The following is a 27,686-nucleotide window of genomic DNA, read 5'->3' on the forward strand; positions in this document are numbered from 1 at the left end:
AGCTTTGTCATCTTACTCCTTCCCTTCTGCCTGCTGCTTAATGTAATTAAGTCGTTTGAGGATGGCAGAAGAAAAGCATGTGTCTTGGCGGTGTTTCATATTTGATAGAGGATCAAAGAATTAACGGATATTCTGAGCTGGAAGGGATCCACAAGGATCACCAAGCCCAGCTCTTAAGTAAATGGCCCATAGAGGGATTAAACCCATAAACTGGGTGTTATTAGCACCATGTTCTCCCCAGCTGAGCATAGGCCCTGCTACTGGCTACACTCACCCTGAGCTGAGCCCTCTCAAAAGAAAAGCAACAGCACGCATGTCAAAATAATTTATTATTTCCTCTGTGTGGGTACTTCATCCATGCAGGTTTCTACAGGAACACAGGGTGAGTGGCTTTGAGTTACTATTTCCCCACCCATGGTGTCAAAGGTGCTGCAGGGTAAGGGGCTTTAGACAAGGTGGCTCTGTGGAAGCAGCACCTGTGCCATGCCACCAAACCATTTTGTGATTAAAGGAAGGTTGTTAAAAACAGAAGAAAGCACAGATTCCTTCACAAGACAGTATTCCTTTTGTGCATCTTCATTTTTTTTCCTAAATTGGTACTTCTTTGTTTAACTCCAGACACAGGCAATGTGCATGTTTCAGTTCTGGGAGAGTGTTATTGTACAATTCTGAAGACTGTCACTGTAGCAAAGTTCTATCTGTTTTTACGTTTCTCTTTTTTGTTTCTGGCATTCACCGCTCCATTTACAGTCGGTGTTGTCGTTGCTCTTGCATGTCCTGTGGCTTTTAGGTGTTGAAACAATTTATTTCGGGACGGAAATGTACAATTGCAGGTTACACAGTGGATGGGAACTTCATTCTACAATGAGAAAAGAACCCCAGAATGCTTCACATTCGTATGGAATACACCAATTTCTTGTACGCAGTTTCTCCTTGACAATGAAGCATGAATAAGCTGTTTGTTTCTATCATCAATATTCCATTATGCATTAACAATTAAACACAGACATTTTTAAAAAATAATCACAAATACAACTTCACGAAATTTCAAAGAGCTTTAAGTAAAAACCAAGAATGGAAGCCTTACAGATCTAATTCAAAGTAAAGAATAGTTTTGATCACACCTGACCATACAGGCAATACTTTGGGCTCTGAGACGTAGTGAATTTAATATGTCTTAGCTGTAGTTACTACAAAGATTCACTCTCCAGCAAGCATCAATATTGGAAAGATGCAAATAGTACTGCCTGTCACCTGCTGGGTGACAACAGCTCTGTCCTCAGCTGTTTAATTTATCTGAACTGCCTTGCATACAGAACTTTACCAACTCTCTTAGAAACTAAGCTTAGTCCTGTGTTTCTCTGTGAGAACAAGAGCTGAAGTTCCAGTTCTATTAAAACCACAGGGGCAGAATTTGTGGACTGCAGGTGCCCAAAAAACCAGCCTTCTTTGTAGTAATATGATCCCCACCTTTTACCCCTCCTATGAAAACAGGCTGAGAGAGGTGAAGAGAAGGCTCCAGGGAATACTCACTGCAGCCTTCCAGCGCCTTAAGGGGGCTTATATAAAGCGAGAAGAGTGACTTTTTACACAGGCAGACAGACAGGACAACGGGCAGTGGTCTTAAATTGGCAGAGGGCAGGTTTAGATTACACATTAGGAAGAAATTCTTTACTGTAAGGGTGATAAGGCATTGGCCCAGAGAAGTTGTAGACACCTCATCCCTGGGAAGTGTCCAAGGCCAGGCTGGATGGGGTTTTGAGCAATACAGTCTACTGGAACTAGATGATATTTAAGGTCCCTTCCAACCTTAACAATTCTATGATTCTATCTTAAATAGCATAAGTAACTTGACATACCATTGTTAAGCTCTCTGAAGATGCCTTGGCAGACTTTTTTGCTTCCTTGGCTTTTTTCCCTTTAGGCTTAGTGCTGCTAACAGACAAAGAGGAACCAAGATCAGTGCACACAAACATTCAACATCTACAAGCTTCTGATGTTTTTCAGTTATCAATGTCTCTGCTGCTTTCCCCTGTTCTTTCTTCACAAAACAAAATACCAAGTGTTTCCGGAAAAAAAAAATTAATTTATACAATCAATTGTTAATCTCAAGATGTTGAATCAGCTCCTGGGAAGTGATATGGCAGTCTGCAGTCAAATATCACTTCAAAGAGGTTCTTACACTCTTTGCTTAGTATTGTATTTATTTAAACCTGTTTTGGTGAGCAGCCCCCCCAGAGTCCACATTTGTGAGTAAATCTATCCTTGTTTGACAGTATCAACCATGACACAGAATGATACAGTGACTGCAATCTTGCAATCCAACACACCTTTTTTCTTCACTTTTTGTTTCATTCTCCCGACTGACATCATCTCTAATGCCTGTGTCTTCTGACACAGCACATCTTTGGCCATCATTTAATAATTCTTCTGTTGAGCCACTGTCCTTCTCCATGCTGGGCACCTCCTTTTGTTCAACTGTTTCTTCATCAGCACTTTGATCAAAAGAGTCCTCATAACCCTGTACAAACAGAAGAAATCCAAGTTAAATATTTTCAGTTCGTTAGTGACTATGTTTATAGTATTATACTCATTTACCTCAAACATGGGTGGGTTGGGAGGAGAGAAAGCCATGGACCCTCTTAATTTTACTGTGTTTTTTCAGTGAGACTGTAACAGGTAAAACTTTAGTTCTCCTGTTTTGAAAGATGAGGCCACCTGTGGTGAAGGGAAGAAACACCAATAAAACAGCCTCTGACTACAGAAGAGGAGAATGAAGGTAGCTTTTAATTACGCACGGGGTTCATCTTGTTCTGACTACCATTTTTATTTCCCAGATAGTGGCTTGGCTTTTAATCTTTGCAAAAGGTTAATTACTTAGATTACAGTTTTCTTTGCCAGACAACTGCACTAGGACACTTGAGCCAAAATAACTGAGCTGACTGAAATTAGATAGACACACTGTATTTTCCTTCCCTAGCATTACAGATACTGACAGCCTTTTCCATGCGTCAGATCAGACTCAATATACAGAGTTTGGCAAAATATCAACTCCCTGTCTGAAGCAGAACAGCAAAGCTTCCAAAAGCAGGTTAACAAATTTGACCTAACACCCCATTGTTACAACTTTTATCACCTCTAGTGCACAGTCTCAGCTACTTGAAAAAAAATTTGGCTTATCTCAACTTCAGGAAAAGAAAACAAAACCCACAGAGATTCCCTGTACTCCTCAATGCTTGGCAGAGGATGGAGGTTAGGATCTCTCAGCACAAGTTTTCAGCTCGTGCAATGCAAGAGTGGCACCTACTGTCCAGCCTGTTCACCAGGCTCTGCGGAACAGAGCCACGGTGACTATGTTCCACCTCTGCAGTGAGAACAAACCTTCTGGTCTCAGACAGAGGAGGAAAGAGGTCACTGAAGCCTCACGGTCTGCACGGAAACATGAAGGTCAAGCCAATACTTGGACTATACAATTGGACCAGCCAATATGAAGCCAGAAAACTTCAGTTGCTTGAAAGTCTCAGGAAAGTTTCTTAAGAACAAGAGAATGATGGAGTGGGAGAGGGCAGAAAAGGTGAACAGAAAATAGGTAATTAGAGGGGAAAGCACGGAAGAGGCAGGACCTGGTACAGACAGGTCATTGGAACAAGGCTAGAACTGAGGAGTAAGTACTTGGAAAGGATAAAGTTTGAGGAAGGCAGACAGAAAAATGTGCTGACTATGACACTCCTGCCACTCAAGCCTGAAACAGCTTGCACTTGGTCAATTTCACCTGTTGCTGTCAGCACAGATCTGTCATATCAAGCACAGACTCAGATCCTGGAGTATAGCAGATTACAAAGTAACAGTGGTATTTGTGTTCAAGAGAAAGGTGGAACGGATGGGCTCATTCCAACTGCTACAGTGTCAGCAGGAAGCCAATACTGTGGCAGCTTTTTCCACTCCCTCTAAATTAGAAATTAACAAACAATGCATTATACCAACTCCTGCAACTAAAGCCAGAAGTGACCACCAAACTGAGCTGTTAATGCTCCAAGGCCACTACTAGTCTTCCTGATCAATTCCTTGCATTCTCCCTATCTGCCTGTTTCCATCTGTTTTTCTTACACTTAAGACTTCAGCCTTTTTAGAGTCAGCACCACGTATTAGCATCTGCACCAACAGAATGAAGTGAGGTCTGTGATGTTATTATCATAAAATATTATTATAATAAGTCTAATAAAAGTTATTCTGAGGCAAAGAAGAATTACAAATATTTTTGAATAGTCTTCAAATTCCATGGAATTTCAAGTTCTCCTATTTTGCAGGACAAAAAAATAATTTGTCGGGAGATAACAAAACTGGGTTGTAAAGTTCCCAGAGTATCATTATGACTACGTACCTTCATTGTTTTCTGTTTCTTCCTTTGTTTCTTTGAGAGTCTGTAAAGATAATTAAAAAATTACTTTTTTTACAGAAAACCCCCAAAAACTAGTAGGATTCCTAAAAAGGTATCAAGCTATACTTTCCCTTATCCTCTTAACATATTAGGTAGCCACAAAAATAGTTACTCATGCCTGAAACTAAAACAATAGGTCTCCCAAACTACTCATTGCATTTAGTAAAACATTTATGCTGCTCGGACTGAACCCAAAGATACTAGTGAGATAGTTGGGATTACGCTCTGGCTATTTAAAAAATGAACTTGTGTAACAATTCTGATTTTGAGCACTCTCATTTTCCATTTATGCCAAAAAACAACTGACAGTACCAAATCAATCAGCACTAGCTCTGTGGAAGCCCCTCTGCTTGAAAAATAACAAACCCTTCTTTTCCTTAACATGTAATTTAAGCAGCAGAGAAAACATGAGTCTGTTGTTCTACAGCACTCAAATGCAGTCATAAAAATGCATGTGTTTTACTGGAACTCTGATACTAAGAAGTATTTCAAATTGCACAACACTGAGAGCAATACAGGGGCAAATCATCAGGAGCTCCCTCTGAAGGCCACTAATACTTAGTAAATCAGGAGTCATGATAAAATTAAAACCAATTTGAAGTACTTCTGTTTGGGCATGTCTTTTGTTTCTTCCTCCTCTTTGGTCTCTATTCCATCTGCATCATCCAAAGACACAGGAAATTTCCCTTCTTCCTCTTCCAGTTGCTGTCGTAAGAGTGATACCATCTCTCGATGCTTCTTTGATTTTTCATGATTCTTCATGCTGTGAAGAGCAGATTGTTACTGCATGTTGCTCTGAGCAAACATCATTATATTTACACGTAAATTAATAACAGGCCCATTATTCAGCTCTACTAAGTACGGAAATTTCTGCACTGATAATGTCTCTACTGGAAAGACCACACTGACCATTATGTGAAGTTAAAAATTCTTTAAAATGCAGTTTTAAAGGACTTAAAAGCCAACACCTCCACCCCAAATCCCCAACCACAAGCACTTACGCTTTCTCAGTTTTTAACAATTTGTCACAAGCAGGGCAGTACAGACCATCAACAAATTCAGCTTCTTCAGCTTCATCATTCAGTTTGTCTGAAGAGATTAACGGGGATCAGAGAGACAAAGTCAGATGAGTAATTTTTGAACAAGCTGCTCTTTAAGCCCCAGAAAATAGTCACAGCACTGACATTCAATTTCTCTAGTACTACTGACACACAGACAGATCAAGATCACCCCACCAAATCAGACATTAGTATAAATTAACAGCTGCAGCTTGTTCAAAGGAAAACACCAATGAGGAACAGACTCTAGCCCAGCACCCTCAGAGGGAGGCAGTGAGTTGCATCACAGTCAGAACTGTGAATCTGAGGCTCTAAGTGAGCCACACTCAGACTGCAGTGACTCAGTAAACATCACCTCCCCACACACCATACCTTCAATGCCTTTTGTCTCCTGTTCTTCTAATTCATCTTCACCACCTGATCCATCTCCAAATTCCTTTTCATATTGTGCCTCCATCTCTTGCAGTTCTCTCTCCAGATCTGACATAGTTATCCAGCTCTGCTCTTTGTACTGCTCAGCAAGTCTGCAAGCAGAATAATACAGTAACTTCTACACTGTGTCTGTGAGATGGGAACTACAGGAACAGTGTTACTTAAAGGTAACTTCTACTTAAAGATAACTGTTCCTCTCGGGCATTTCAGGAGGAAAGTTCTGAACCTATAATGATGGAGCAAACAAGTGGAATTCTGAGCAATCTGAGTTCATTTGTGATGTCAATGGGCACCTCTACACTGCAAGCAGGGATATTAACGCAGGTGGATCCTGGTTGAATTTCAGGCAGAAAGTGCTGCGCAGAATGGTCAGTATCAAGCTGACAGCAGGGAAGTCAGCTCAATCCTGCTCTAAGATCCAAACTCACAAACAACATCGGAAAACAAAATCCACAAGCACATTACTCCTTGACTGTGCGCTATGGGAATGTACCAGCTCAGTTTTCCCAATCTAAGTGTACCCCAACTTATCAAATAGGGCATTACAGGACAGCTGAATTTTGCTCCAGATGGCCTCTGGCCTCAGAATTATCAAGCCACCTGTCAGTAAATGCATAATTCTTCTTTATTGTCCAAGGGAGAAAGTATATATGTATATATATAAAAACAGTACATAATATACTCCATATATGTTATTACATAATTTTAATCAATATGCCATTATTTTGCAAGTGCACTCTTAATGAGAATTTAAGCTCCTCCCTCATATGTGCAGGCAAACAGTTCTTCCAGTTGAAAAAATAAATTGTGGTTATACTCAGGAGACCACCTCTTCCTCTTTTGAGAAAAAAAGCATCAGATACTGCATTTAGTCCAATGAAAGGGTCCTTTCTAAAAATAGGAAAGGTAAAGCTAAGCTCATTTTCCCCTCTTTCTTTTTAGCAGGTACAGCTCCAAGCAGATGAAGGTGATCTAAGTCCAGGTTGTTATAGTCCTGTTCGCCCTTATTCTAAAACTTACATTCTTTTTTCTTTAAAGAAACAAAGACAGCTATTAAATTTTACTTCCCCAGCTAAATAAAAGCACACCGGGTTCTGTGCTATTACAGCCATTTACCCACAGCACCCAGATAACCATTCCCCACTTATCTTAGATCTCTACAAGTCAGTACAATGCAGAAAGCTGAGTTTTAAACAGCTCAAGACTTGAGACCAAAATTAATACCTAATATTTTCAAGGATGTTTAAAAGAGTAAGTGGAGCTACTATTAGAATCTACGTCTATACTATATCCTCATGGTTTCTCCAAGTTAAAAAGCAAAGATTTGTTCCACATGTACATACTTGGCTTGTTTGAGCTTCTGTTGCCTCCGAAATTGCTCTGCTTTCCTAGTTTTTTCTGCATTTTGTTCTTCTACAAGTTTTCTGTGAGCCTGTACTCTTTTATCTCTTTTACGAATAAAGGCTACTAGCTGACGGATCAGTTCATTCCTCTCTTTCCTTGCTTTCTCCCTCGTTTTCTTGTTCTCTTTTTCCATAGCTCGTTTCTCCCAGCGGTTTGAGGCTTGTCGTGTGTCATACTCTTCTTTCCAAGCGAAGTTTTTCTGAGTACAAAAACTCTGCCAATATGCATAGAAAGGGTGGACTACCTGTAAGAAAAAAACAAAACTAAGCCGCTTGTTTAGGAGGGGACACAAAAATCATACAAATAATTCAGGACTTTTGTAACAGTTTTGTTCTGAACTTCTATACAGGCCACAGTTTTGCCTCAGAGCAATGAAGGTTTAGAGAAACTTCTAACATCATCCTTGAAGTTTGAAAGTGCGTCAATTCAACAAACTTCTCTAAACTGTTACAAACTGCAACTTCTAAAAATATCCCCCTGTAGGACTGGATCATGCTGACGCTAGTGTCTGTTGGGGTCCCTCCCCCTGCCATGGAGCCCTGGGAGAGGGGCCCTGGGGGGGAGACACAGGGTTTCCCTGCCCCTGGTCAGCTTCATTCCCCTGCGCGGGCAAGGACCCTCGGGTCCCGTGACTGCGGAGTTCCTGAGGAGAGCCCCGGCCATGCGGCTGGGAAAATAAACATCTCTGAAACATCTACCACCAATCTGTCCATATATACTTTGTTTCCATGGGACTCCTGGTTTGAAATATGCTTGTTGCAGTAATCCCCGCTGCAACAAGCATCCAGTTACTTAGCTGTGCTATATTTCTCCTGTCAAACTGAAAAGCACAATCAGAATCAGACATGCTGCCTGCAAGCTGGTACTTGCACAGACTGCCTAGGAACCTCCACATTAAACCACATGAGAGGTCAGCCATACATTTGCACAGCATAAAAAGAGCAGCAAAATAAATACATAATGTTATTTCTTCCCTGTATATTGTCTGCTTCCTGAGCAAGACAGAAATGAATAGCCCTTGATGATACAACAGCAAGGAGCCGTGACTTCTACAGTTTAACAAGGGGCTATGTGAAGAAACATTTACTCCTGTTTTGTCAGTAAACTAATGACTGTCAGTTAAAATTATGCCCCCTAGCTTTCGCATTAAAAGAAAAAGTAAGTGATCGTTATTTATTCTCCTCTCTTTTCCTATTCATGAGTAAATGCTGGACTAACAACATGGCATCATAATCACTTTGGGTTTGTTCTTTATTTCTCTCCAAATAATTATTATCCTTCTGCATTTTGTATGTTTAGCCATCATGATATGCCCAAACTCCCTTCTTACACTACTTGCCCCACCAATCTTCCTTTTTACTACTCACTCCTATATTCCCTACTGCTCATATTTTAGGATACCTCACAGAAGTATTTAACCTAACGGTTTGATATGTTTTCTTCTAGTGAGTCGTCTTCTCCTTCTGCCATTTTTTGTTCACAGGAACTACAACTATCAATTTTTATTCAGAGGAACAACACAACAATAACTTCCAGCAGCCTATCTACATGCAAAATTCATGGCTGTGGCTTCTAGCAGGTAAGTCACTACAGTTTTTCTCTGCGATCACAAAAAATAACCAATAAATCAAATAACCAATATTTCCTCCAATAACTTAAGTAAGATGAGACTAACTACCTCAGATTTCTGCTGCAGAAGAGGATACTTCTGTGCAAAAGGATGCACACCTATCAACTGATAACAGGGATCATCCTCCCCTTCATCAGATGTGTAAGTTGAGACTCTCCCCATTCTCAACAGCTACCTTACCAACCTGCACATCTCTGGCATTCCCCAGCAGCCTGTACAGCAGCCGCTGCTTAACTCCCAGGTGGATTTTGTTTTGCCTACTACTCATACTTGGAGCTGATCACTTTTGTTTCTGCACCTAATTGACCTACAAGTGTTCTCTTCCCACGAAGGCTTGTGAACTCATGGCCTTACGAATATCTTTCCTGGCTACCTGGCACTGATCAAGCTGCCTCTCAAGCTTCTTGTGAATTCACAGAGTAGACCAAACCAGACACTATTCACATCACAGATTTTGAAGCCTTTGTAGAGTTTTTGTAGCTCTCTTCTAAAACTCTTTTCCCATTATATTCCGACTGTGTAGAAAAGTGAGCACTGCAATGCTGGAATCCTCTGACAGTGCTCTCTCTTTGTCTGAATATAAGACAACAAGGAAAATTACCGCTCTATAAACAGAGGCTATTTCATATAAAATATCCCTATGAATCCCTAGGGGGGGGAAAAGTGAGCACTCTGCTTCCAGAACAGCGTGAACAAGGCAGATGTCAAAGCATGTTGGTGCTAGAATTCCAGCCCTTTTTTGCAGTTATTAATTGAGGTAAGCATTAAAGCTATTTTGAGTATATAATCATATTTATCCCATGGCCTCAAAGCAAGCAGTTTTCAAAAGATGCTTCAAGATAACTACATTAAAAGACAGATTTTAGCTGGTTCAGAGATACTGTATTTTCCCTGGGGAAGATTTCCACTTGTTAATCAACCCTGTAACTTTTCCCTGCCTCCAAACACCAGTTCTGGCACTTCTTAAGAAGTTTGATTTCTAACTTTCGTTTCCAACTCCAGCCAAGTTTTGTACCACTGAAGCTACTAACTTTTAAAGGATGTATCAATTTAAATTTCCCTGCCTCCAAACACCAGTTCTGGCACTTCTTAAGAAGTTTGATTTCTAACTTTCGTTTCCAACTCCAGCCAAGTTTTGTACCACTGAAGCTACTAACTTTTAAAGGATGTATCAATTTAAATTTCATAAATAATTAGCCATACAGAGAAGGTGACAGCGAGAAGTACCAGACTAGAAGCAACATTTGAGTGCACTTCATACTGTGCAGTTATTCCCTAGGGAAAGTGTTATTACCTCATTATTTAATTTCGACACAGACATACTGGTAACTTAAAAAAAAAAATCCTAATTCTGATAGTTTATAACAAATAGTTGGCAAACCAGGTGACAAGAATTCAAGTCATACAAGTCCCCATACACTTCTTGCTTCACAGAGGAAAGCATGCAATGTTTTCCGACTCAAATCTGACTACAGGCTAACTGCGGATGACAGTGCTATCACAGTGGAAGCTCACACTGCAGATCAACACCACATCTATTTTCTAAAGGCTGTGCTATGCACTAAGTGCTATGCAGTTTTCCTATAGGAGGCAAGATACTACATGTTATTGGAAAAAAAAAAATTAGCTCAATACCCCTTTCTGTAATGTAAGTTGTGTTAAACACTGGTAAACTACTCTCATCAGAAAGCAAAGAAAACATCCATTATTTTGCTTTATAGGTCTTGCGCTACACTTAAGTTCCACTGGCATAATTGATGGTTAGCCCTGTGAAGTATCTGTCTGACAACTCACCCTATAGGCCTGGCTAATTCTATAGTCCAACAGGAAATACCAATCTTAATTCAGCTAAATATTATGAATCAGAGCACTTCCTTTACAGTAATGGTCTACAACAGCAGAAAACAACCACAGTTACATGGGTTTGTATGCACCTCAGAGATCAGCAGGAGCCTTTCCTCTGGGACAAAGTAATGGTTTAACTCCGTTACCTTCAGCTCCGTTTTACGCTTGCCCTTACCGTATCATAGTCACTATGGGAATATCCAAACATAGGGAATTCTTCAATATCTTCCTGGGTCATATATTCCAACTCTTCCTTCGCAATCTTCTCAAAAACTTGTCGATAGACTGTAAAGAATCCCTGAAATCAATCAATCAATCAATCAGTCTTTTGCACAGCTCAATAATAGATGTACAAATGCTTGGGTGCAGTCGTGTATTTTAGAGAAACGTTGCTACTCTGCAAGAGCAACTCAAAACCTGGGTAAAGGCCGTGTAAGCACTTGCTGTAGGTACAAGACCCTTCTTAAAAGTTCCACTATCTCTCCTGCCTTTTATTTTCGCCTCCTTCACGCCATCTCTGTCTCTCTCACACCTGTAGTCAAATACAAATTTCAAAAAAGTTTCCACATACTGGAGATGGCGATAAGTTTCTAATTACACGGGATCAAGTTTTGTGAAAGTTCCAGATATAAAATTCACTGTTAAATATCCTATCTTTTTCTAAATGAATATGTTACTGAGTCCTAGTACAGTAACACAAAGACAGGTAAGTATTTTCTCTGGCAGAGGTTCTTCTAATCACCTGGAGCTTTTCCATATATGGTGAGTATTTTAAAATCTAACAGGGAATTGTAAATGCCAATAGGGAATTCAATTATACACACCTTCCTCAACGACTGTTGTTACATTGCTTTTCTGTAATTTTAAGTGTTCTAGCTTGATAAAGTATTTCTAAATAAACAGATGGTATTGCAAGCCGTGGAATGCTTCACTGTAAAGGATAAATAAACAATATACACATATCTGTAGTTGTATGGTATAGTTGGATATTATGATCAATTAACTGTTGGACAATATGCAGGAATTAAAGCTTCCCTATACATCTAGATTAAGTTTTGTCTTAGATTAGTATAAGCTGTGCTAACAATTCTACATATAACTTAAACACAAAACAGATGCCAACACTTATAATGGAATTTAAACTGATTCATTAAAGACTAATTGATTCATTACCTTTTCATCATCCCCATATCCAGAGTAACAGCTAACAGTGAAGTAGTGCAGCAGATCCAAGCTATCATCCTGATAGTCTCCATCAACTCCCCCTTTCAGCAGAGCCTCCCTGTGATTATCATACCTGGAAAAAATTCACAGCATCACGGATGTAGAGACACAGAACACTCCTCAGTGCTCATAAATAACACAGTACACCTATCTCATCACTGTATAGCTTAACCCACTGTCTGTAATTTGTTCCTCACATCCAAAGTCTTCAGAAAGAAAAGCATGACAGACTCAGTAAATATTCTCTCTTGACCTTTAATTTACTTAGTATTACTTTATCTGCAATATCTATAGCAGCAATTCCTCAACAGCCACCTACCAATCAATCACACTTGAGCAAGATGCCTCAACAAACTTCCAGAAATGGGTAGGGCATTATTTAAATCACCCAGTACTTGCACACACTCAAAAAAGGCCCAAATCATACACTAGCACATAAAAACTGAGAAACAGTCTTGTATTTTCAAGGAGGGCAAACTCAGTACAGGCAGCTTTGGTCGCATAATTTGAGAGATGTTTCCCCCAGCCCACGTGAAAAACAAGCTTCAGCCCATGTGAAAAACAAGCTACATAGAACATTCAGAGCAGCAATCCCTCAGAGATGCGTGTGCGTGTATTTTACATTAGGACTGAACACCTGTACGCACTGCCCAAGGCCTAAAGCTGACCAGAGCTGCCGTGCAAGCTGCCCCGTGCTCGGGGAGGAGCACCAGGCCAAGCCTGGCTGTTGGCGGGGCGCTCCTCGGGGCCCAGCACGCCATCAGCTCCCGGCACACCACGAGGAAGGTGAGCGTGCGGAGCTGTGCCTCTCCAAAGGGCTGCATGGCTCTCAACTCCTACAAAGCCTAAGCCAAGCGGCTGCTCCTGCCCACGGATGCCCGCGCTGACTTGCAGCGAGGCCCAGGAGCAGGACAAGCCCCGGCAGAGCCAGGGCTAATACAGCCTCTGCCAGGCCAAGCGCTGCTCACCAGGCCCGTTCCTGTGGGTCGCTGAGCACGTCGTACGCCGCCTGGATCAACTTGAACTGCTCCGCTGCCTCCTCCGCGTTCTCGAGGTTTTTATCTGCAGGACAATTTAACGAAACCGTGTCAGCGGCGGTAAGGCTCGGCGGCAGCAGCCGCCCCGCCGCCCCCGGCACCGAGCCAGGCGACAGCGCGGTGCCCCCGCGCCGCGCGGGGCCGGGGCCGGGGCCGGGGCCGCGGCCGGGCCCGGGCCGTACCCGGGTGCCAGCGCAGCGCCAGCCGGCGGTACGCCCGCTTCAGCTCCTCCTCGGCGGCGTCCCGCCTCACGCCCAGCACCTCGTAGTGGCACTTCATGGCGATGGCGGCGGCGGCGGCCGCGGCCGGCGGGCCGGGGCGGGGCGGGGACACCGGGACACCGGGCACCGCCGCCCCGCGCCGGGAGGAGCGAGGCCGGCAGCGGGAGGAGCGAGGCGGGAAGGGAGGGACCTGCGGGGCGGTGTCACCCGGCTGCCGGCAGCACGCTGGAGACGCTTCTCCCCGGCCCGCGGCCGGGTTTGGGCGCTGCAGTCACGCGGTGTCAGATTAACGGGATGCCTTGTCCTGGAATTCACAGAATCAATGAAGATGGAAAAGATCTCCGAGATCATCGAGTCCAACTTGTGACCCAACACCACCATGTCAACGAGACCATGGCACTGAGTGCCGCGTACAGACTTCTCTTTAACACCTTCAGGGACGGTGACTCCACCTCCCTGGGCAGCCCATTGCAGTGTCTAATCGCCCTTTCTGTGAAGAAATTACTGCTAATGTCCAACCTAAACCTCCCCTGGCACGGCTTAAGGCCATGTGTTCTTGTCGTATTGCCAGTTGCCTCACAGAAAAGGTTGACACCAACCTGGTCACACCTTCCTTTCAGGGAGTTGTAGAGAGCATTAAGATCTCCCCCGAGTTTTCTCTTCTCCAGGGTAAATACTCCTGCTCCTCTTAAAACCTGTGCTCTAGGCTTTTTTGTGCTTCACAGCTTGGTTTCCCTTTTCTGGACTTGCTCCAGCACCTCAAAGTCCTTCCTGAACTGAGGAGCCCAGACCTGAACACAGGACTCAAGGTGTGACCTCACCAGTGACAAGCACAAGGGGAAAATCGCTTCCTTAGTCCTGCTGGCCACACTGTTTCTGAAACACATATTTCTGATTCCTGTGGGTGCTGAGGAGCTCAGAGGCACAACCAGCAGCACACATTCTCAAGGTAGCTTTTTTTTTAATATCTGTGCTCTTCAGAGGTCTTAGGGTTGGTCAAAGCCACTTTCCTTCTCTAGGTCAGGTGTGTATCAGTGGACAGTATGCAAATGGAGCTTCAGATCAGACAGTGAGATCTGGAGGCCCTGATCTCATGGTAAGATCTGGAAGTCCTGATCTCTTTCTGATCCAAAGATGGCAAGTTGAACATGAATCAGCAGTACCCTGGCAGCCAGGAGAGCCAACCCTGTCCTGCGGGGCATCAGGCACAGCACTGACAGCCAGGCAAGGGAAGGGATTGTCCCGCTGTGTTCTGCAGTGGGGCGGCGTCACCTCGAGTGCTGGGGGCACCTCAACATCAGAAGGATATAAAGCTATTGGAGAGTATCAGGAGGAGGGCAGCTTGGATGGAGAGAGGTCTGGAGGGCAAGACTTGGGAGCAGCTGAGGCCGCACAGCTGAGGCCACACAGCTTATTGGAGAGAAGGCTGAGAGGGGACCTCACTGCAGTGTACACCTTTGTCACAGGAGGTCTTGGCTGGAATGGAGTTAATTTTCTTCACAGTAGCAGATACGCAGCTGTGGTTTGGATTTGGATTTAATAACAGAAATGTTTGTTTTTATTATTGCTGAGCAGGGCCCAGAGTTATAGCCATTTTTACTTTTTACCCAGCCACCAGGGAGGGGTACACAAGAAACGGAGAGGGGACACAGCCAGGACAGCCAATCCCAACGGACTGCAGGGCTATCCCACACAACATGGCACCATGCTCAGCATACAAAGCTGGAGAATGAAAGAAGAAAACATTCAGAGTGACACATTTGTCTTCCTAGGTCACTATTACATATGATGGAACCCAGCTTTCCTGGGAGCTGAACACCTGCCTGCCCCTCAGGACATAGTAGATAAATTCCTTGTTTTGCTTTGCTTCTGTGCACAGCTTTTGCTTTACCTATTAAATAGTCTTTATCTTAGCTTACTCTCAAACTTTCACTTTTATCCTTCCAATTCTCTTCCCCACCCCACCAGGGGAGAGTGAACAGACAACTCTCTGGGGGTGAGTTGCCAGCTGGGGTTAAACCACAAGTGTGCCAGGGAAAGTTCCAGTTGGACACCAAGGTTCTTCATGCAGAGGGTGGTCGGCTCCCAGGGTAGTCATGGCACCAAGCCTGTCAAGAGTAAATGAGGGTCTGGATGATGACCTTAGTCATATGGTTTAGTGTTGCACAGTTCTGCAAGGAGTTAAGTTGGACTCGATACTAATGGGGGTCCTTTCCAACTCAACTGCGACTATACATTAGGCTGCATGAATTGAGCACATGCCTGTATTCACCAGTCTTTCTTTCCAATCCTATGGCACACAGACCACTTTGTTGCAGAAGTCATACTGGATTTCCCTTGCCCTGCTGGGTGGAGTGGTATTTGGAGCTTAAGAGGTCAGCTTCCTCTTGAGCCAGTTGTGTCTTTTCAGCATTAAGACACTGGAAATTGAAACAAAGGAATCAAATAGAAATAGGGCATGAGCAACACTTGGAAACTCAAGAAAGTTTGAGGGAGTGCACAGGGAGACACAACTAGTCAGTGGAAGAACCACGTCATGAGGTCAGGAACTGTGAACTAGGTTAAAGGCATGTAATAAAGAAATAGACCCAGAGAGGTCTGTAACTACTCATTAATAGTCTACTACTACATCAGTAAAGAAACGTTTCTTGGAATCAGACTATAGACATTAGGAAAAATTCTCTCCTGTGAGGTGGTGATGCACTGGAACAGGTTGTCCAGAGCAGCTGTGGATGACCCATCCCTGGAAGTGTTTAAGGCCAGGTTGAATGGGATGCCACGTTATTTCTCAAAACCCAGAAGACAATAAAAGAATGCAAACTCAATCTTTATAAAGAAATGTGTGTTTTGTTTACTTAAAAATTGAAGTTCAGACATGTTTGTCTGTACAATGTAAATTCAAATATTTACAATATTCGGTCAATATTGTATCAAGTTTCATCCCTTGTAACATCTATGCAGATCCTTCAGTTCTGAATAGCTTTTTTTGCTTCTTCCTCTGAATTTTGCGTAGCTTCTTCTTATCTTTAACAATTGGCTTTGTCTCTGGTTTCACAAGCTGAATTTCCACTGGCTTCTCCTCAGCTGGAGTTTCAAAGACCACTTCAGTAGGATCTTCTTCAACAAGGACCTTAGTCCCTTTTTTCTTAATCTTTTGCACTTCTTTGACTTGCTGCTTTTCTCTGAATTTAGCAGCCACTGACAATCTTACCAGCCGGCGATGCTATAAAAATAAGAATTTAAATTTCATCATGTTTCAAATAAGCAAGATGGAAAAAATCTGGTATAAAGAAATACATGGTAATTTCTCTGCTTAATGGTCAAGATCCTCAGAGTAGAGCCATCTTTCCAGTGACAATGACTTCTGCATACATTTAATGACTACAAAACTACTCTGTTCTCAAACTGTCATCAGTTTAGGGCTACAAAGGGTCATGGGAAAAGGCATACTGTGCTCCTGCACAGACCGACTGCAAGATTGTTTCAAATTAGTTGCTAAATGAAAAAGAAAACAAAGAGCTGCTTACCATATTTGGGGACTGGTAATGAGGATTTTCATACAGAGTTGGTCCTCCAAAGCTACCTTGGAAGATTTTTATGAGGTTCAGGACAAAACGAGGCCCAATTTCTACTAGAGATGCATCTTCTTCTATTATCTGCAATAAAAAGAAAACTTTCTCCATTTCTCATTGATTGAATCAAAGCATAAGACCTTGTAGGCACCTTGCATATATAGTAATACACAACTGAATTTAAGTCTCTGATACAATACCTGATTAGCTAGATTTGTATAAACCCAGTTCTCTACATAAAGCAATTCTCTGAAATTCAAGCAAGCTTTTGGACTACTTGGTACTTGTAAATTCCTTCTACAGAAAGTAAGGTCTAGGTCACTTTGGGTCAAAGCAGCAATTTAGATTAGAAGGCACAGTTTAGGCCTTGTGTAGCATGGCCTGCTACCAAGACATCCCTCACAGAATCACAGCTCATTGAATGCAAATCGACTGAACCAGATCTCTTCAGAGATATGGGAGAAGGTAAGTCATTTCAGGACACTGAATCTGCAAGCACTAAGGGCTGGCATATTCTGGTAACAATACTGATGATTCTCCTCATTTTATTTTGATTAATGGATTTGATATGAAATTACTCCACTGAGCTCCTTCTGAAGAGCTAAGAAAGAACACTCACCTGGTAATTGCGAAACCAGATCCTTTCATCTGTGATGGTGAAGGTGAAGACGTGATCAACAAAAGGCTGGCTTTTGGGGTGGTACTGTGGTGTACTAAATATCTGTAATAAAAGGCAGTATTTCTGAATATTGGCAATTTAAGAGGTCAAACATAAATGGCTTATTTTAAATTCCTTTCAATTTTCAAAGATTCCAAACCTAAGTAACGTTTCATAACCCAAAATTTAAGTGTCGCAGTCATGTTAAGAATATGATCCCAATCCTTTGTGACCTTTTCAAAGTTCAGAACAAAGTTCAACTGCTACTTGAAAAAAACATTTTCGATTTTTAAGTATGTTGCCAAAATACATTTCCAGTGAAGAAACACCAGGCAGAACTAGAGACTGACCTGAATAAACAATTCTTTAAGGAGGGCATAATGTGGCTCCTGGTCAAATATCTACAAAGAATAAAAACGTAATTTTACATACAAGGCTAAATGCAATAGTCATGCAAAGAGAATAAAAACATACTCAATAAAATAAAATCTGTACTTACTGGATCAAAAGACAAAAGGGGTCTTGAACCCCTTAGGCAATTTCCTGTCATCTTCAATTCAGCCAGTGTGTGAACTACAGTTGATTTAAAAAAAAAAAAGTTATTACTTACAGAAAACTGTTCAGACAAAATATCAAGAGTACAAACACAATAATGTCAACCAGCTTACCATTCTGCACCAAGAATTTAGCAGATGGTCCCTGTGGTGTGTTTGAAAGCCTGCAGAGGACAGGTGGCAGGGAAGAGAGAAAAGAATAACATTAACAGCAGCCAGAAGATGTGCTAGATTTCCACACTACACCCCAACCAGTTATTCCTGCACTGAAGTAGTTCCTGTCACTTTTACAGCCATACTGAGTTCCTTTAACATGCTCATAAACACTTCCTTTCTAAATAATTTTGTAAAATGCTTCTGCAAATAGTCTCCAAAAGCTGGTCATGCACTATCCACAGAAGTGCAATATCAGAACAGATTTAACTAAGCAGCACTATTTCATGCATTTTCACTATTACAGTAGGAAACTTCAACTAGAACTAAAGCATCTGCAGCTATAAACAGAAATTTAACAAAACATAATATTTCCTTACCACATGTAGAGATCCTGTTTCTTTTTGGCTTCAAAGAAGATGCACTTATTGCAGTTTTTCATTTCACACACCTACACAAGACACGTAAGATTAGCTGTTTACAAACATTCTGAAGACATTTTTGAAAACTTTCCACCTTCATCTCTAATATTTTCTCCTCTCCAAAATGCAAGTTCAAAAGCAAAGATCTTGTCTTATTAAGTGACACCTACTGATCCCCAAATTTCAGCCATTTAAAAAAAAAAATCTCACGTACTTACTCTAAGGAGTAATAACTTCATTAAAATGACAAACAACCTGATAGGAACAACCTCTCCAAGGTACAAACACAAGAACAGGAGCTGAGACATTAGGTTCTAGGTTCAGAACTACCAACGCCTTTCTACTTATGGGCTGGCTGCCTATCTGTGTCCTGAATTGTTCAAGTATAAGCTGCACTATACCTTTCACCTATACAGAAAAGCACATCATGCTTTATTTCTTCATGATGGGAATCTTTATCTAATTAAAAGTTTCGTTCTGGTATTATTAATCAAAAGTAAACTTTCTGTTTAAACACAAGTGCTTTCTGAATATCAGTAATTTTTACCTATGAAATTGCACAACTCCTATAACTAGTGTGACATCCTTTGAACTTTATTGCCCTTTTCCCTTGCACACTGAATTTCCATAGAAGATAAAATAAAGAAACACTAGATAAATCCTTGATTACCTCATTGATCACAAATAACTGGTCTTTACGGTCCATTTTAGTATCTGGAAGACAAAACCAACATTCACAAGGCTGGAAAACAAGAGATGCTTTTAACAGTCAGTCCTCCTGCTAAAAGTTGACTAGTTTATAAATGAAATTTAATTATCAATTTGTTTCTGTCATATTATGGAATAAATAAACACAGCACCAAAACTAACTGTGCAGGTTCAGGACTGATGCCTTAGGATTCATTTCCCAGAAAATATTATGATACAACAACAACTGCTGTACTTGTTGGCTCAAAAAGGGTTTGTTTGTTTAACATACAAGTTTCATCAAAACTCTTCTGTACCGCATTTAAAAAAAAAATAAAAGAAGAGGTTGTTAGCACCTCTTGGCTTAAAAGTATTTTCGAAATATAAGTCAGGAATGATGTTTAACCCCCACCTGCTTTAGAGTGAGGCATCAATGTTCTTAAGTCTTGCATTAGGTGTCTTGTTCTGAAATTAATTCCACGAGAGGAGAATATCAGCACTCGCTCCTTGTTTTTCCATTTGCCCTATTAAAGAGACACAACAATTATGTGGGAAGCTTCTAGCCTTAACACTGTTATAACAGAGAAAAAAAAATAGGTTTGGACCGTAAATACAGAAAGATACAGCAAGAACCCTTGTTTTTATCTGCCCACCCAGACAGAACCACTGTCTCAGCAAGGGTGGAGACTTCCCTACAGAATGGAAGCACACTGCCTTTGCATGAGGAACCGTCCTCATCCCGGTCGAGTGTGCTCCCAGGCACAGCCTTTCACTCCCACCAAAGTACTAAAAAGCCACGTGCATCGCTTATTCTCCTGCAAAATGGGCTCAGGCACAATTCCAGAGCACAACCCAGCTTTTACTGCCGGTAAGCACATTGCAAAATCTTTGTGTTTACACGCGGTACTTTCCGTTTTTCTTACAAGCATTACCGAAACCTTCTCCAGATGATTCTTAAATGGAACAGGCACAATTTCCATACATCCTCTGTATACAAAAGAATTGCCCAGCTCTTTCAAACACTTCTAAGACTGAAGTAACACATTTTATTGGCATCGACCAGAACAGAATTCGCGTATTCTCACGGAAACAACGCACCGCCAGGTTTACTTTTACTTGTGCTGGGACTATAAAAGATTACGAATAAACCTCTCTGCCTCGGCTTAGCAGCCGTGTTCCCTCAGACAGCCCGAGCCCCGGCGCGGCGGGGAGGCCGGACCCCGGGCGGAGCGGCGGTACCTGGGACACGGGCGGCGGGATGCTGTATTCCTGCGGCGGGACGCTGCGCTCCCGCGGGCCGCCCTCCGGCACCGCCTCGCCCGCGCTCGCGGCGCTCCTGGCGCGCTTCGCCTTCCCCGCGGCCAGCGCTCCACGCTTTCTCTTGGCCGCCATCCGGCCCCACGCCATCCCGTGCCCGCTGCTCGCGTGCTCCACTTCCCGTGTCACATTTCCTGTGTCACATTTCCTGTGCTCGCGGCTGTGTGATCTCACTTCCTGCGCTCGCTTTCCCAGTGCTCGCGTTCCGGTTCTTGTGCTCCCGCCTGCTGTGTTCCCCGTCCGGCCGCGCTCCCGCTGTCTGGCCATGCCGTTCTCGGCGCCGCCGCCCGCCAGCGGCGAGCGCTACGCGCTGTCCGCCAGCCTGGACAATGCCCGGCACCTATCCAGCCTCCTGCGGGCCGTGCACTTCCAGGACCACGCCACCTGCTTCGCCACGGCCAGCGGGCTGCGCGTGACGGTGGAGGATGCCAAGTGCATCCAGGCCAACGCCTTCATCCAGGTACGGGCACGTCAGCGCGGGGGAGGGCACCGCTGCTAGAGACCTTGCACAGGCCCCGGTTACCGCCGGTGTCGGAAAGACAAGGAGCCACTGGGCAGGGTCCAGCGGAGGCCACAAAGATTATTGAGGGACTGGAGCATCTCTGTTTTGAGGAGAGGCTGCAGGAGCTGGGCCTGTTCAGTCTGGAGAAGAGCAGACTGAGAGGAGATCTCATTAATGCATATAAATACCGCAAGATGGGTGCCAAAAATTTCGTGCCAGACCCCTTTCAGTGGTGTCCAGTGACAGAAAGAGGAGCAATGGCCATAAACTAAAACACAGGAAATTCTACCTCAGCATGAGGAAGAACGTCTTTCCATTGAAGGTGGCAGAGCACTGGAACATCTGCCAGGGCAGATCTCTCTCTGGAGACATTCAGACCCCACCTGGATGCATTCCTGTGTCACCTGCTCCTGGCGGGGGGGTTGGACTGGATGGCCTCCGGAGGTCCCTTCCAACCCTAACAATTCCGTGATTCTGTGTTGACCTGCAGAGAAAGGAAGACCTTGCTGGACCAAGGCAGGGGTGTGTGAGCTGATGTGGAGGAAGGGCCGTGGTGACGCTGCCCTTATTTATGGGTGTTCATACTGGAATTCCAAACCCTGCACCCCATACATCTCTGCACACCTGGCAGTGTGGTGGGCTTGCGCCCTTGTTTGATGTGTTGGTGCCTGCCAAACCCACGGCTCCTTCTGGCCATGCTGTGCTTAGTTGCACAAGCAAGCACTCATAGTATCCATCTTTAAGTGTTTTTATATTTCATCCAAAAGCCAAAAGGTTGGATTTAGGTCACCTGTGAAAGACTACAGATTCACAGACACTTGATTGAAAATGGTTGTGCTATGCTCAAAGCACTCCAGGTTGATGTTTGCCCCTCTGGGCTGCCAGGAAAACATGAAATGGCTTTTCCAAAAGCAGCTCATGCCACCCTGCTTTATTTCTGAGATACCCTGTTCTTGCAGGTGCCAGAAAGCAGTGAGTGCCAGTGACAAACAGGATAGCATGAGCAGTTTACCCCCATCAGGCTAGTCAAAGGAAGCATTCAGCACATATTTCATAGTGGTGAACTCACTGTTCTGTTCTGACATACTTTTAGTATTGGGAATGTTTATTCATGCTCTGAGCAAGCGACACATTGTATAGTTCAATGAATGTTTCCAGCTCCAGAAGTAAGTGGCTTTAGGCTTTAACGTTTGTAGCTTGTGCTTAAACTGTAAAAGACAATTGTTTAGGATTTCATGTTTATGCCATCCTGCCTTGTTTCAACTGTGACCTGATTGTGTTTTTTTTAGTTTTGAGGATGAAGACCCATTTTTCTATAATCAATGCTGTGCTGCATGTAGAAATCACTTCGTGTTGCATTGATTTCTGAAAGGGAAGCTCTGAAGTGCAAATCATAAAATAATTGCAGAAACTCCCCACTTTTTATCTCTTTACTTTCACTTACAGGCAGCAATTTTTCAGGAATTTTCTGTTCAGGAGGAATCGGTGATGTTCCGGATCAGTTTGTCTGTTCTTCTGGACTGCCTGACCATTTTTGGAACCAGCTCAATGCCAGGTGTGGTTCCCTGAATCCGTGAAAGGCTGTGTGGGTGCTGCAGGATGCACTGTGTACTCAGGCGGAGGGGAGTGATACCATGACAGCTTTTTGGGCAGTTCTACCCTTGCAGCTTTGTGTTGAACTCCTTGTTCCTCTGCAGTTTTGGTTGGGACTCACCAGATCTAAATCAACTGTACTAAAGAGTGCTGTGATTTTGGGAAAAGAGGTTCAGGTGGTGACAACCTGCTACAGGAAGGTGTGGCTGCAGCACAAGCTCGGCCACGTAAACTTCAGTTTGGGTTGCACAAGTAGCAAGAGTAGTAAGGAAAGATGATGTGAGCCAGAGAAAGACAGAGGACCATGAAGATTTTCCAATTCCTCTAAACTATATGTAGCGTGTGTCTTCATTGTCACAGCTGGCATTTCCTGTCTGGTGGGTGAAATTATTTGTTTACACACAAGTCATTTAATTTTGTTGCATAACCATTAGCACTTCAGAGGGTGTATAGAAGGCTGCACTTTGAGGGCTTTAGTAGCATATTGGGAGGCTGGACCAAACACGGTGAATCAAATTGACCTGTGCCCCATGTGCCAGAAAAATGAGTTTTCTAAAATGATCAAAAGTCCTAGCTATTCTATCTGCAGAACATGTATTTCATTCTCTTTTTCAGGAACATCAACCGCCCTTAGAATGTGTTACCGTGGGTATGGGTATCCCCTGATGCTGTTCTTGGAAGAAGGAGGAGTAGTAACAGTGTGCAAAATCAACACTCAAGAACCGGAGGAGTTGTTAGATTTTGATTTCTGCAGTACAAAGGTTGTTAATAAAATTATCCTGCAGTCGGAGGGACTACGAGAAGCATTTGCTGAACTGGATATGACCAGTGAAGTTCTGCAGATTACCATGTCTCCAGATAAACCCTACTTCAGGTACTAGAAACTGCTTTCAACTAAATGTTCCTGCTTGGCTTCCTTTGGTGAGGACTAGAAGTTTTCAGGGTGGAGAGAGGGGCACTATTTTAGAATACTGGTTCATTTCAGGAAGAATTGTAATGAGTATAGCGAATCACAGTATGTATTCTAATTAACATAGTAATGTGTTTTGTGGAACAGTCATCAAGATATGTACAATGACTAATTTTGATGAGTTTTTACAGAGCTCTGATCAGGTATTTTGAGATTGTGCTTTTTGTCTTTCAGGTTATCCACTTTTGGAAATGCTGGAAGTGCACATCTAGACTACCCTAGGGACTCCGATTTGATGGAAGCATTCCACTGTAGCCAGACCCAGACAAACAGGTTAGAAAGTCTGTGACTTATTCCCTCTATGCCAGGTTGTGTGTTCTTGATGGGAAATTTAAAAGCTGTTTTTGCATTACTGTAACATTTATTTTATTAGTTGGGGGGGGCAAAAATACTCCCCGTCTGATAAAAGTCTGTGTCTGTAATCAAAAGCTAAGTGCTGACAATGACATAATGTTGTTACCAGGTAAAGACCAAATAAGCGTGTTCCTAAGTGGTTTTTATTTATTCTGTGGCTTTATTCATAACTAATGTCTCAGCTCCTCTTTGCACAATGTATTTTTTTTCAGATTACTGTTTTTTCTCCTGCAGGTACAAGATTTCTTTGCTTAAACCATCCACAAAGGCACTGGCTTTGTCTTGTAAAGTGTCCATTCGAACAGATGCTCAAGGATTTCTTTCACTGCAGTATATGATTAGGAATGAAGATGGACAGATCTGTTTTGTGGAATACTATTGTTGCCCTGATGAGAACATCACTGAAGCAGAACTGTAGGTGTGTGTGCTGGTGTCTGTAATATATTTTTGGTTATATAAAATACTGTATTTTTTTACAAAACTAAATGAAAGCTGTAAAGTTTGATAGAGTTAATATTGTCTTTATTTTTTAACTCTGGAATAAGAAAGCTGAAGACTTTCATTTTTCTTTGACTGCAAACATTTCTTAGCCTTGACTCAAACTGAAGCTGAAAAAGCAGAAAGGGGAGTTGATGTCCTATAGGCACTGCTTCCTGCACAGATGTTAAAGTACTGTTTGTGTAATACATTGATGCTTTTTACAGTGTTCTCCAAGAACTTTTGGTTTTGTTTTGTTTTTTTGTCTTTGGCTTCTAGTAAGCAATTACACAAGGGAAAATCTGAATACTAGCTGTATATTAGCCAGTTAACTTTCAGTGACTTAAAACCAAATTTCTCTTGAAAGAGGACAACATTTTCAAACTGATGTCCCAATAGCAGCAGGTGGTTTCTTTCTGGCAAATGCTGACATGTTTTGTCAGTGAAGCCAGTAGGGTCCTCCTCATCTTGATTAATTCTTAATATAATTCAATTCCTTGGAGTTTCATCTGACACCAATTTACCATTTTGTCTGCAAACTGATGTTGAATTGGTAATTTGATATAGAAGCCTCATTACTCATAACTGTTCTGGCAACATCATTGTTTTGGATCAGTAGTTAATTACACATCTGCGAGAATGCTCCAGCTGAAGTGTTTCTGTACGTTCCTGTCCCTGTTCCTACCATGCTGCTCTCTACTAATGCTGCTAAGAATTGTAAGAGAGAAAAGTTTCATAATTAAAATTATTTGTGAAATTCATTTGCCTTCTCAGTAGCCTTTTTCAGCAACAGGAGTTGCTCCTAAACAGCAGCAGGGGAATATCTGCCTGTGTCCCATGGAGTGGTATGTTCATATCTCTGCTGAAAATGGGGCTGACCTCATACTCATTGAAAAGGGAGTGTGGATCCTGGGCAGTTTTCTGCAGTGTCCCACCTTCAGAACAGAAGCTGAGTTGTGTTTAGGTCAAAAGTCCACTTGTCCTTTCACACCAGACAACCTGCTCAGAATAGGAAGTACCTGGGACCAGCCAGGCACTGGACTGGATGCAGAGTCTGCAAATCACACAGAGACTGAGCCCTCCCTGCTGTGGGATGTGATCGAAGAGTCAGCAATCTGCAGGTGTTTTCTACGGCCTCAGACTGTGGTCAAGTTTTATTGTTTGTCACATGAGGTCCTGCTTTGTTTTCTGTGGAAAACAGCGTGTTTGTATGTTACCAAGTTGATTGCTCCATTGTTCAACAGAACCCTTTGGGTTTATTTTGAGTTTAAAATGCTTTTGTGGATCATTTTTCACCTCTTGTTTATGTCAGCAAGAGTATACTTTTAAAATGCAAAGTCTTAGCCATTCACTTTTGTTGGTTTTTGTGCAAGTCATTCATTTATTGCAATAAAGTTTATGTTTGATAAAACATTAAAAATTTTTGAACTACAAGGCTGAAATAGATACCTAATATTCTAAGTTACTCTTATTTATTGGGGTTTTTTTCCAAATGTAAGTATCCAGTATGAATGAACTTCCTTCTAGCTTACTGTCTCAATTTCTTCAATCAAAAAATAAAAGAAGTTGTGGTCTCACTGGGAATTATTAATGTTATCCCTGACTACTGAGTGTTAAGGATGATTTACATAATCCCTAGGTGACGGGATAAAAGTGCAGCTGAGCACACTGCTTTCTTGGTGTCATTTATTTTAGAGTACCCAAGTTTCTTGTATTGTGTTCAGGAACTGTGGCTTAACATTTGAATTTTTATATAATTGCCTACAGATGTACTGTGTTACTTCTTGAAGTAGTACTTTTAATGATTTCTTCTGTAGCCTACCAACAGGTGTCATGGAAGTAATACCCTAAGAAGTCAGAACACCACAAAATACCAGAAAGTAACTTGCATTTCATAGTTGTTATGTATTACAGGCACGTATGGTTTGTGCAGGACTTAATGTCTGTACCCCAAATGGGCTGAGTCCCAGCCTAGACTCCCAGAATTGGGGATGTGCTTGTGCTCTTTTGCCTTCATGGATATGGTTGTAGGGGTACAAAAATGTGGGCTACAGACTTGTTGCTGAAAGGCAGTGAATTGATTTAGGATCCATCTGTGAAGTATTATATTTCTGCCTTCCCACACAGTAAAATAAAAAGGGTGAAGAGGAGGATGCCTGGAAAGGCACTGTTTTGACCTAGTAAGCTACTTGAATTCTGCAGATTTCCACTTTTGGACTAAATTTAGCTTCCTGCCACACTGCATGGGATCCAGAACTCGGGTTACTTTTACTACATTTTGTCTCTTGCTATTTAACAAGACTTTTCCCCTTGCAGAGGGCAGGAAACCTGCAGCAGAAGAAATGTTTAGTTCATGTTATTTCCCTTTAGTAGCATCACATAAGAGGCTTGTCGTAACTCAGATTTTGCCCACCTGCTTCCTTTTAAAATGGTGCGTGGGAGTACTTGGAATTCTGGTCATGTAAACGAAACCAGTTCCTGGGGTGGGAGCTGTAACCAGTGCCTCCCACCCTGGTTCAGTGCAGCTGTGGTAGGTGCAGCCTGGCAGCTCTGATGGGCAGCACTGGGGGCTGTGGGCATCCCACATTCAGAGGCCACAAAACCGGCAAGTGATATTCCCTGCAATTACTTTGATTTGTGCTTTTCAGAGTAAGAACTGACCTCATGCCTTCAAGAAGGCACTTCTTCGATTCTACCAGAAAACTACTGCCGGTAGGCCTTGAGTCCCCCACCAGTCTTTGAAGATTCCAGAAATCAAAATAATGCCTTTGGCTCCTGATGCTGACAATCTTTATGCAACAAAACAACAGTGCTGGTGCTAATGTTATCTCCTGCCTCCCAACATGTTGAATTTTTGTGTCCCCTTGGCTTTCTACAAACATTTTGATCTGTAAAGCACAAAATTCCGTGGGGGGAGTTCAGTTCTGTACCTCTGTTTCAAAGTTAGTAATGGGAAAGACCCAGTTGTTTAATTTTTATTTACACATGGATTTATAAGGAAATAGTATTCTTGCATACTCGACTAGATGAGTCTTTAGTGAGGTTAGTGGAGCAGCTAGAAAAGTTGACATAAGCCATATGCTGTTTCCTGTAGGTGTCGGTTTTTGACTTCATTTTATAGCAGCTTGAAGAATCCAG

At 42.5% G+C, this 27,686-nt stretch overlaps 3 protein-coding genes across 4 annotated transcripts; 1 reads left to right on the forward strand and 2 right to left on the reverse strand.

The window, feature by feature from the left end:
* Positions 1-310: 310 nt before the first annotated feature.
* DNAJC21 (DnaJ heat shock protein family (Hsp40) member C21) lies at positions 311-13,418 on the reverse strand. 2 transcript variants are annotated; one of them, XM_032095562.1, is made up of 12 exons: positions 13,251-13,418; positions 13,000-13,093; positions 11,981-12,104; positions 10,983-11,105; positions 7,272-7,576; positions 5,869-6,020; positions 5,440-5,527; positions 5,043-5,201; positions 4,382-4,421; positions 2,331-2,521; positions 1,860-1,932; positions 311-859 (listed from the first exon to the last, which is right to left on the reverse strand). In XM_032095562.1, the coding sequence occupies exons 1-12, from the start codon at positions 13,345-13,347 to the stop codon at positions 695-697; spliced, it is 1,611 nt and encodes a 536-aa protein (XP_031951453.1). In that variant the 5' UTR covers positions 13,348-13,418; the 3' UTR covers positions 311-694. The 2 variants fall into 2 exon arrangements, with proteins under 2 accessions (XP_031951453.1, XP_031951452.1); XM_032095561.1 differs by having other exon boundaries at positions 1,860-1,935.
* Positions 13,419-16,098: 2,680 nt separating this feature from the next.
* Positions 16,099-20,938, reverse strand: BRIX1 (biogenesis of ribosomes BRX1). The gene is made up of 10 exons (XM_032095564.1): positions 20,575-20,938; positions 19,748-19,859; positions 19,319-19,362; positions 18,607-18,677; positions 18,188-18,237; positions 18,019-18,092; positions 17,870-17,920; positions 17,481-17,582; positions 16,817-16,945; positions 16,099-16,512 (listed from the first exon to the last, which is right to left on the reverse strand). Exons 1-10 carry the CDS (start codon positions 20,917-20,919, stop codon positions 16,243-16,245), a joined length of 1,248 nt encoding a protein of 415 aa, XP_031951455.1. The 5' UTR covers positions 20,920-20,938; the 3' UTR covers positions 16,099-16,242.
* On the forward strand, positions 20,918-26,132 carry RAD1 (RAD1 checkpoint DNA exonuclease). Its single transcript, XM_032095566.1, has 5 exons — positions 20,918-21,112; positions 22,601-22,709; positions 23,363-23,621; positions 23,892-23,990; positions 24,306-26,132. Exons 1-5 carry the CDS (start codon positions 20,918-20,920, stop codon positions 24,487-24,489), a joined length of 846 nt encoding a protein of 281 aa, XP_031951457.1. The 3' UTR covers positions 24,490-26,132.
* Positions 26,133-27,686: the final 1,554 nt, after the last annotated feature.

This window comes from Corvus moneduloides, chromosome Z (genome assembly GCF_009650955.1).
Source record: "Corvus moneduloides isolate bCorMon1 chromosome Z, bCorMon1.pri, whole genome shotgun sequence".
NCBI lineage: Eukaryota > Metazoa > Chordata > Aves > Passeriformes > Corvidae > Corvus > Corvus moneduloides.

Bases quoted from the DNA above. Each gene is read 5' to 3' on its own strand.
- DNAJC21 (XM_032095561.1), bottom strand. From the start codon at position 13,347: ATGAAGTGCCACTACGAGGTGCTGGGCGTGAGGCGGGACGCCGCCGAG. The intron at 12,105-12,999 runs GTGAGCAGCGCT...AATTTTTTCCAG, and splicing joins GACCCACAGGAACGGGCCTG to GTATGATAATCACAGGGAGG. The intron at 5,528-5,868 runs GTATGGTGTGTG...TAATCTCTTCAG, and splicing joins GGAGACAAAAGGCATTGAAG to ACAAACTGAATGATGAAGCT.
- RAD1 (XM_032095566.1), top strand. From the start codon at position 20,918: ATGCCGTTCTCGGCGCCGCCGCCCGCCAGCGGCGAGCGCTACGCGCTG. The intron at 23,622-23,891 runs GTACTAGAAACT...TTTGTCTTTCAG, and splicing joins CCAGATAAACCCTACTTCAG to GTTATCCACTTTTGGAAATG. The intron at 23,991-24,305 runs GTTAGAAAGTCT...TTTCTCCTGCAG, and splicing joins AGCCAGACCCAGACAAACAG to GTACAAGATTTCTTTGCTTA.
- BRIX1 (XM_032095564.1), bottom strand. From the start codon at position 20,919: ATGGCCAGACAGCGGGAGCGCGGCCGGACGGGGAACACAGCAGGCGGG. The intron at 17,583-17,869 runs GTCAGTCTCTAG...CTTTTATTACAG, and splicing joins TTAAAGAATTGTTTATTCAG to ATATTTAGTACACCACAGTA. The intron at 16,513-16,816 runs GTAAGCAGCTCT...TTATTTTTATAG, and splicing joins ATTACCAGTCCCCAAATATG to CATCGCCGGCTGGTAAGATT.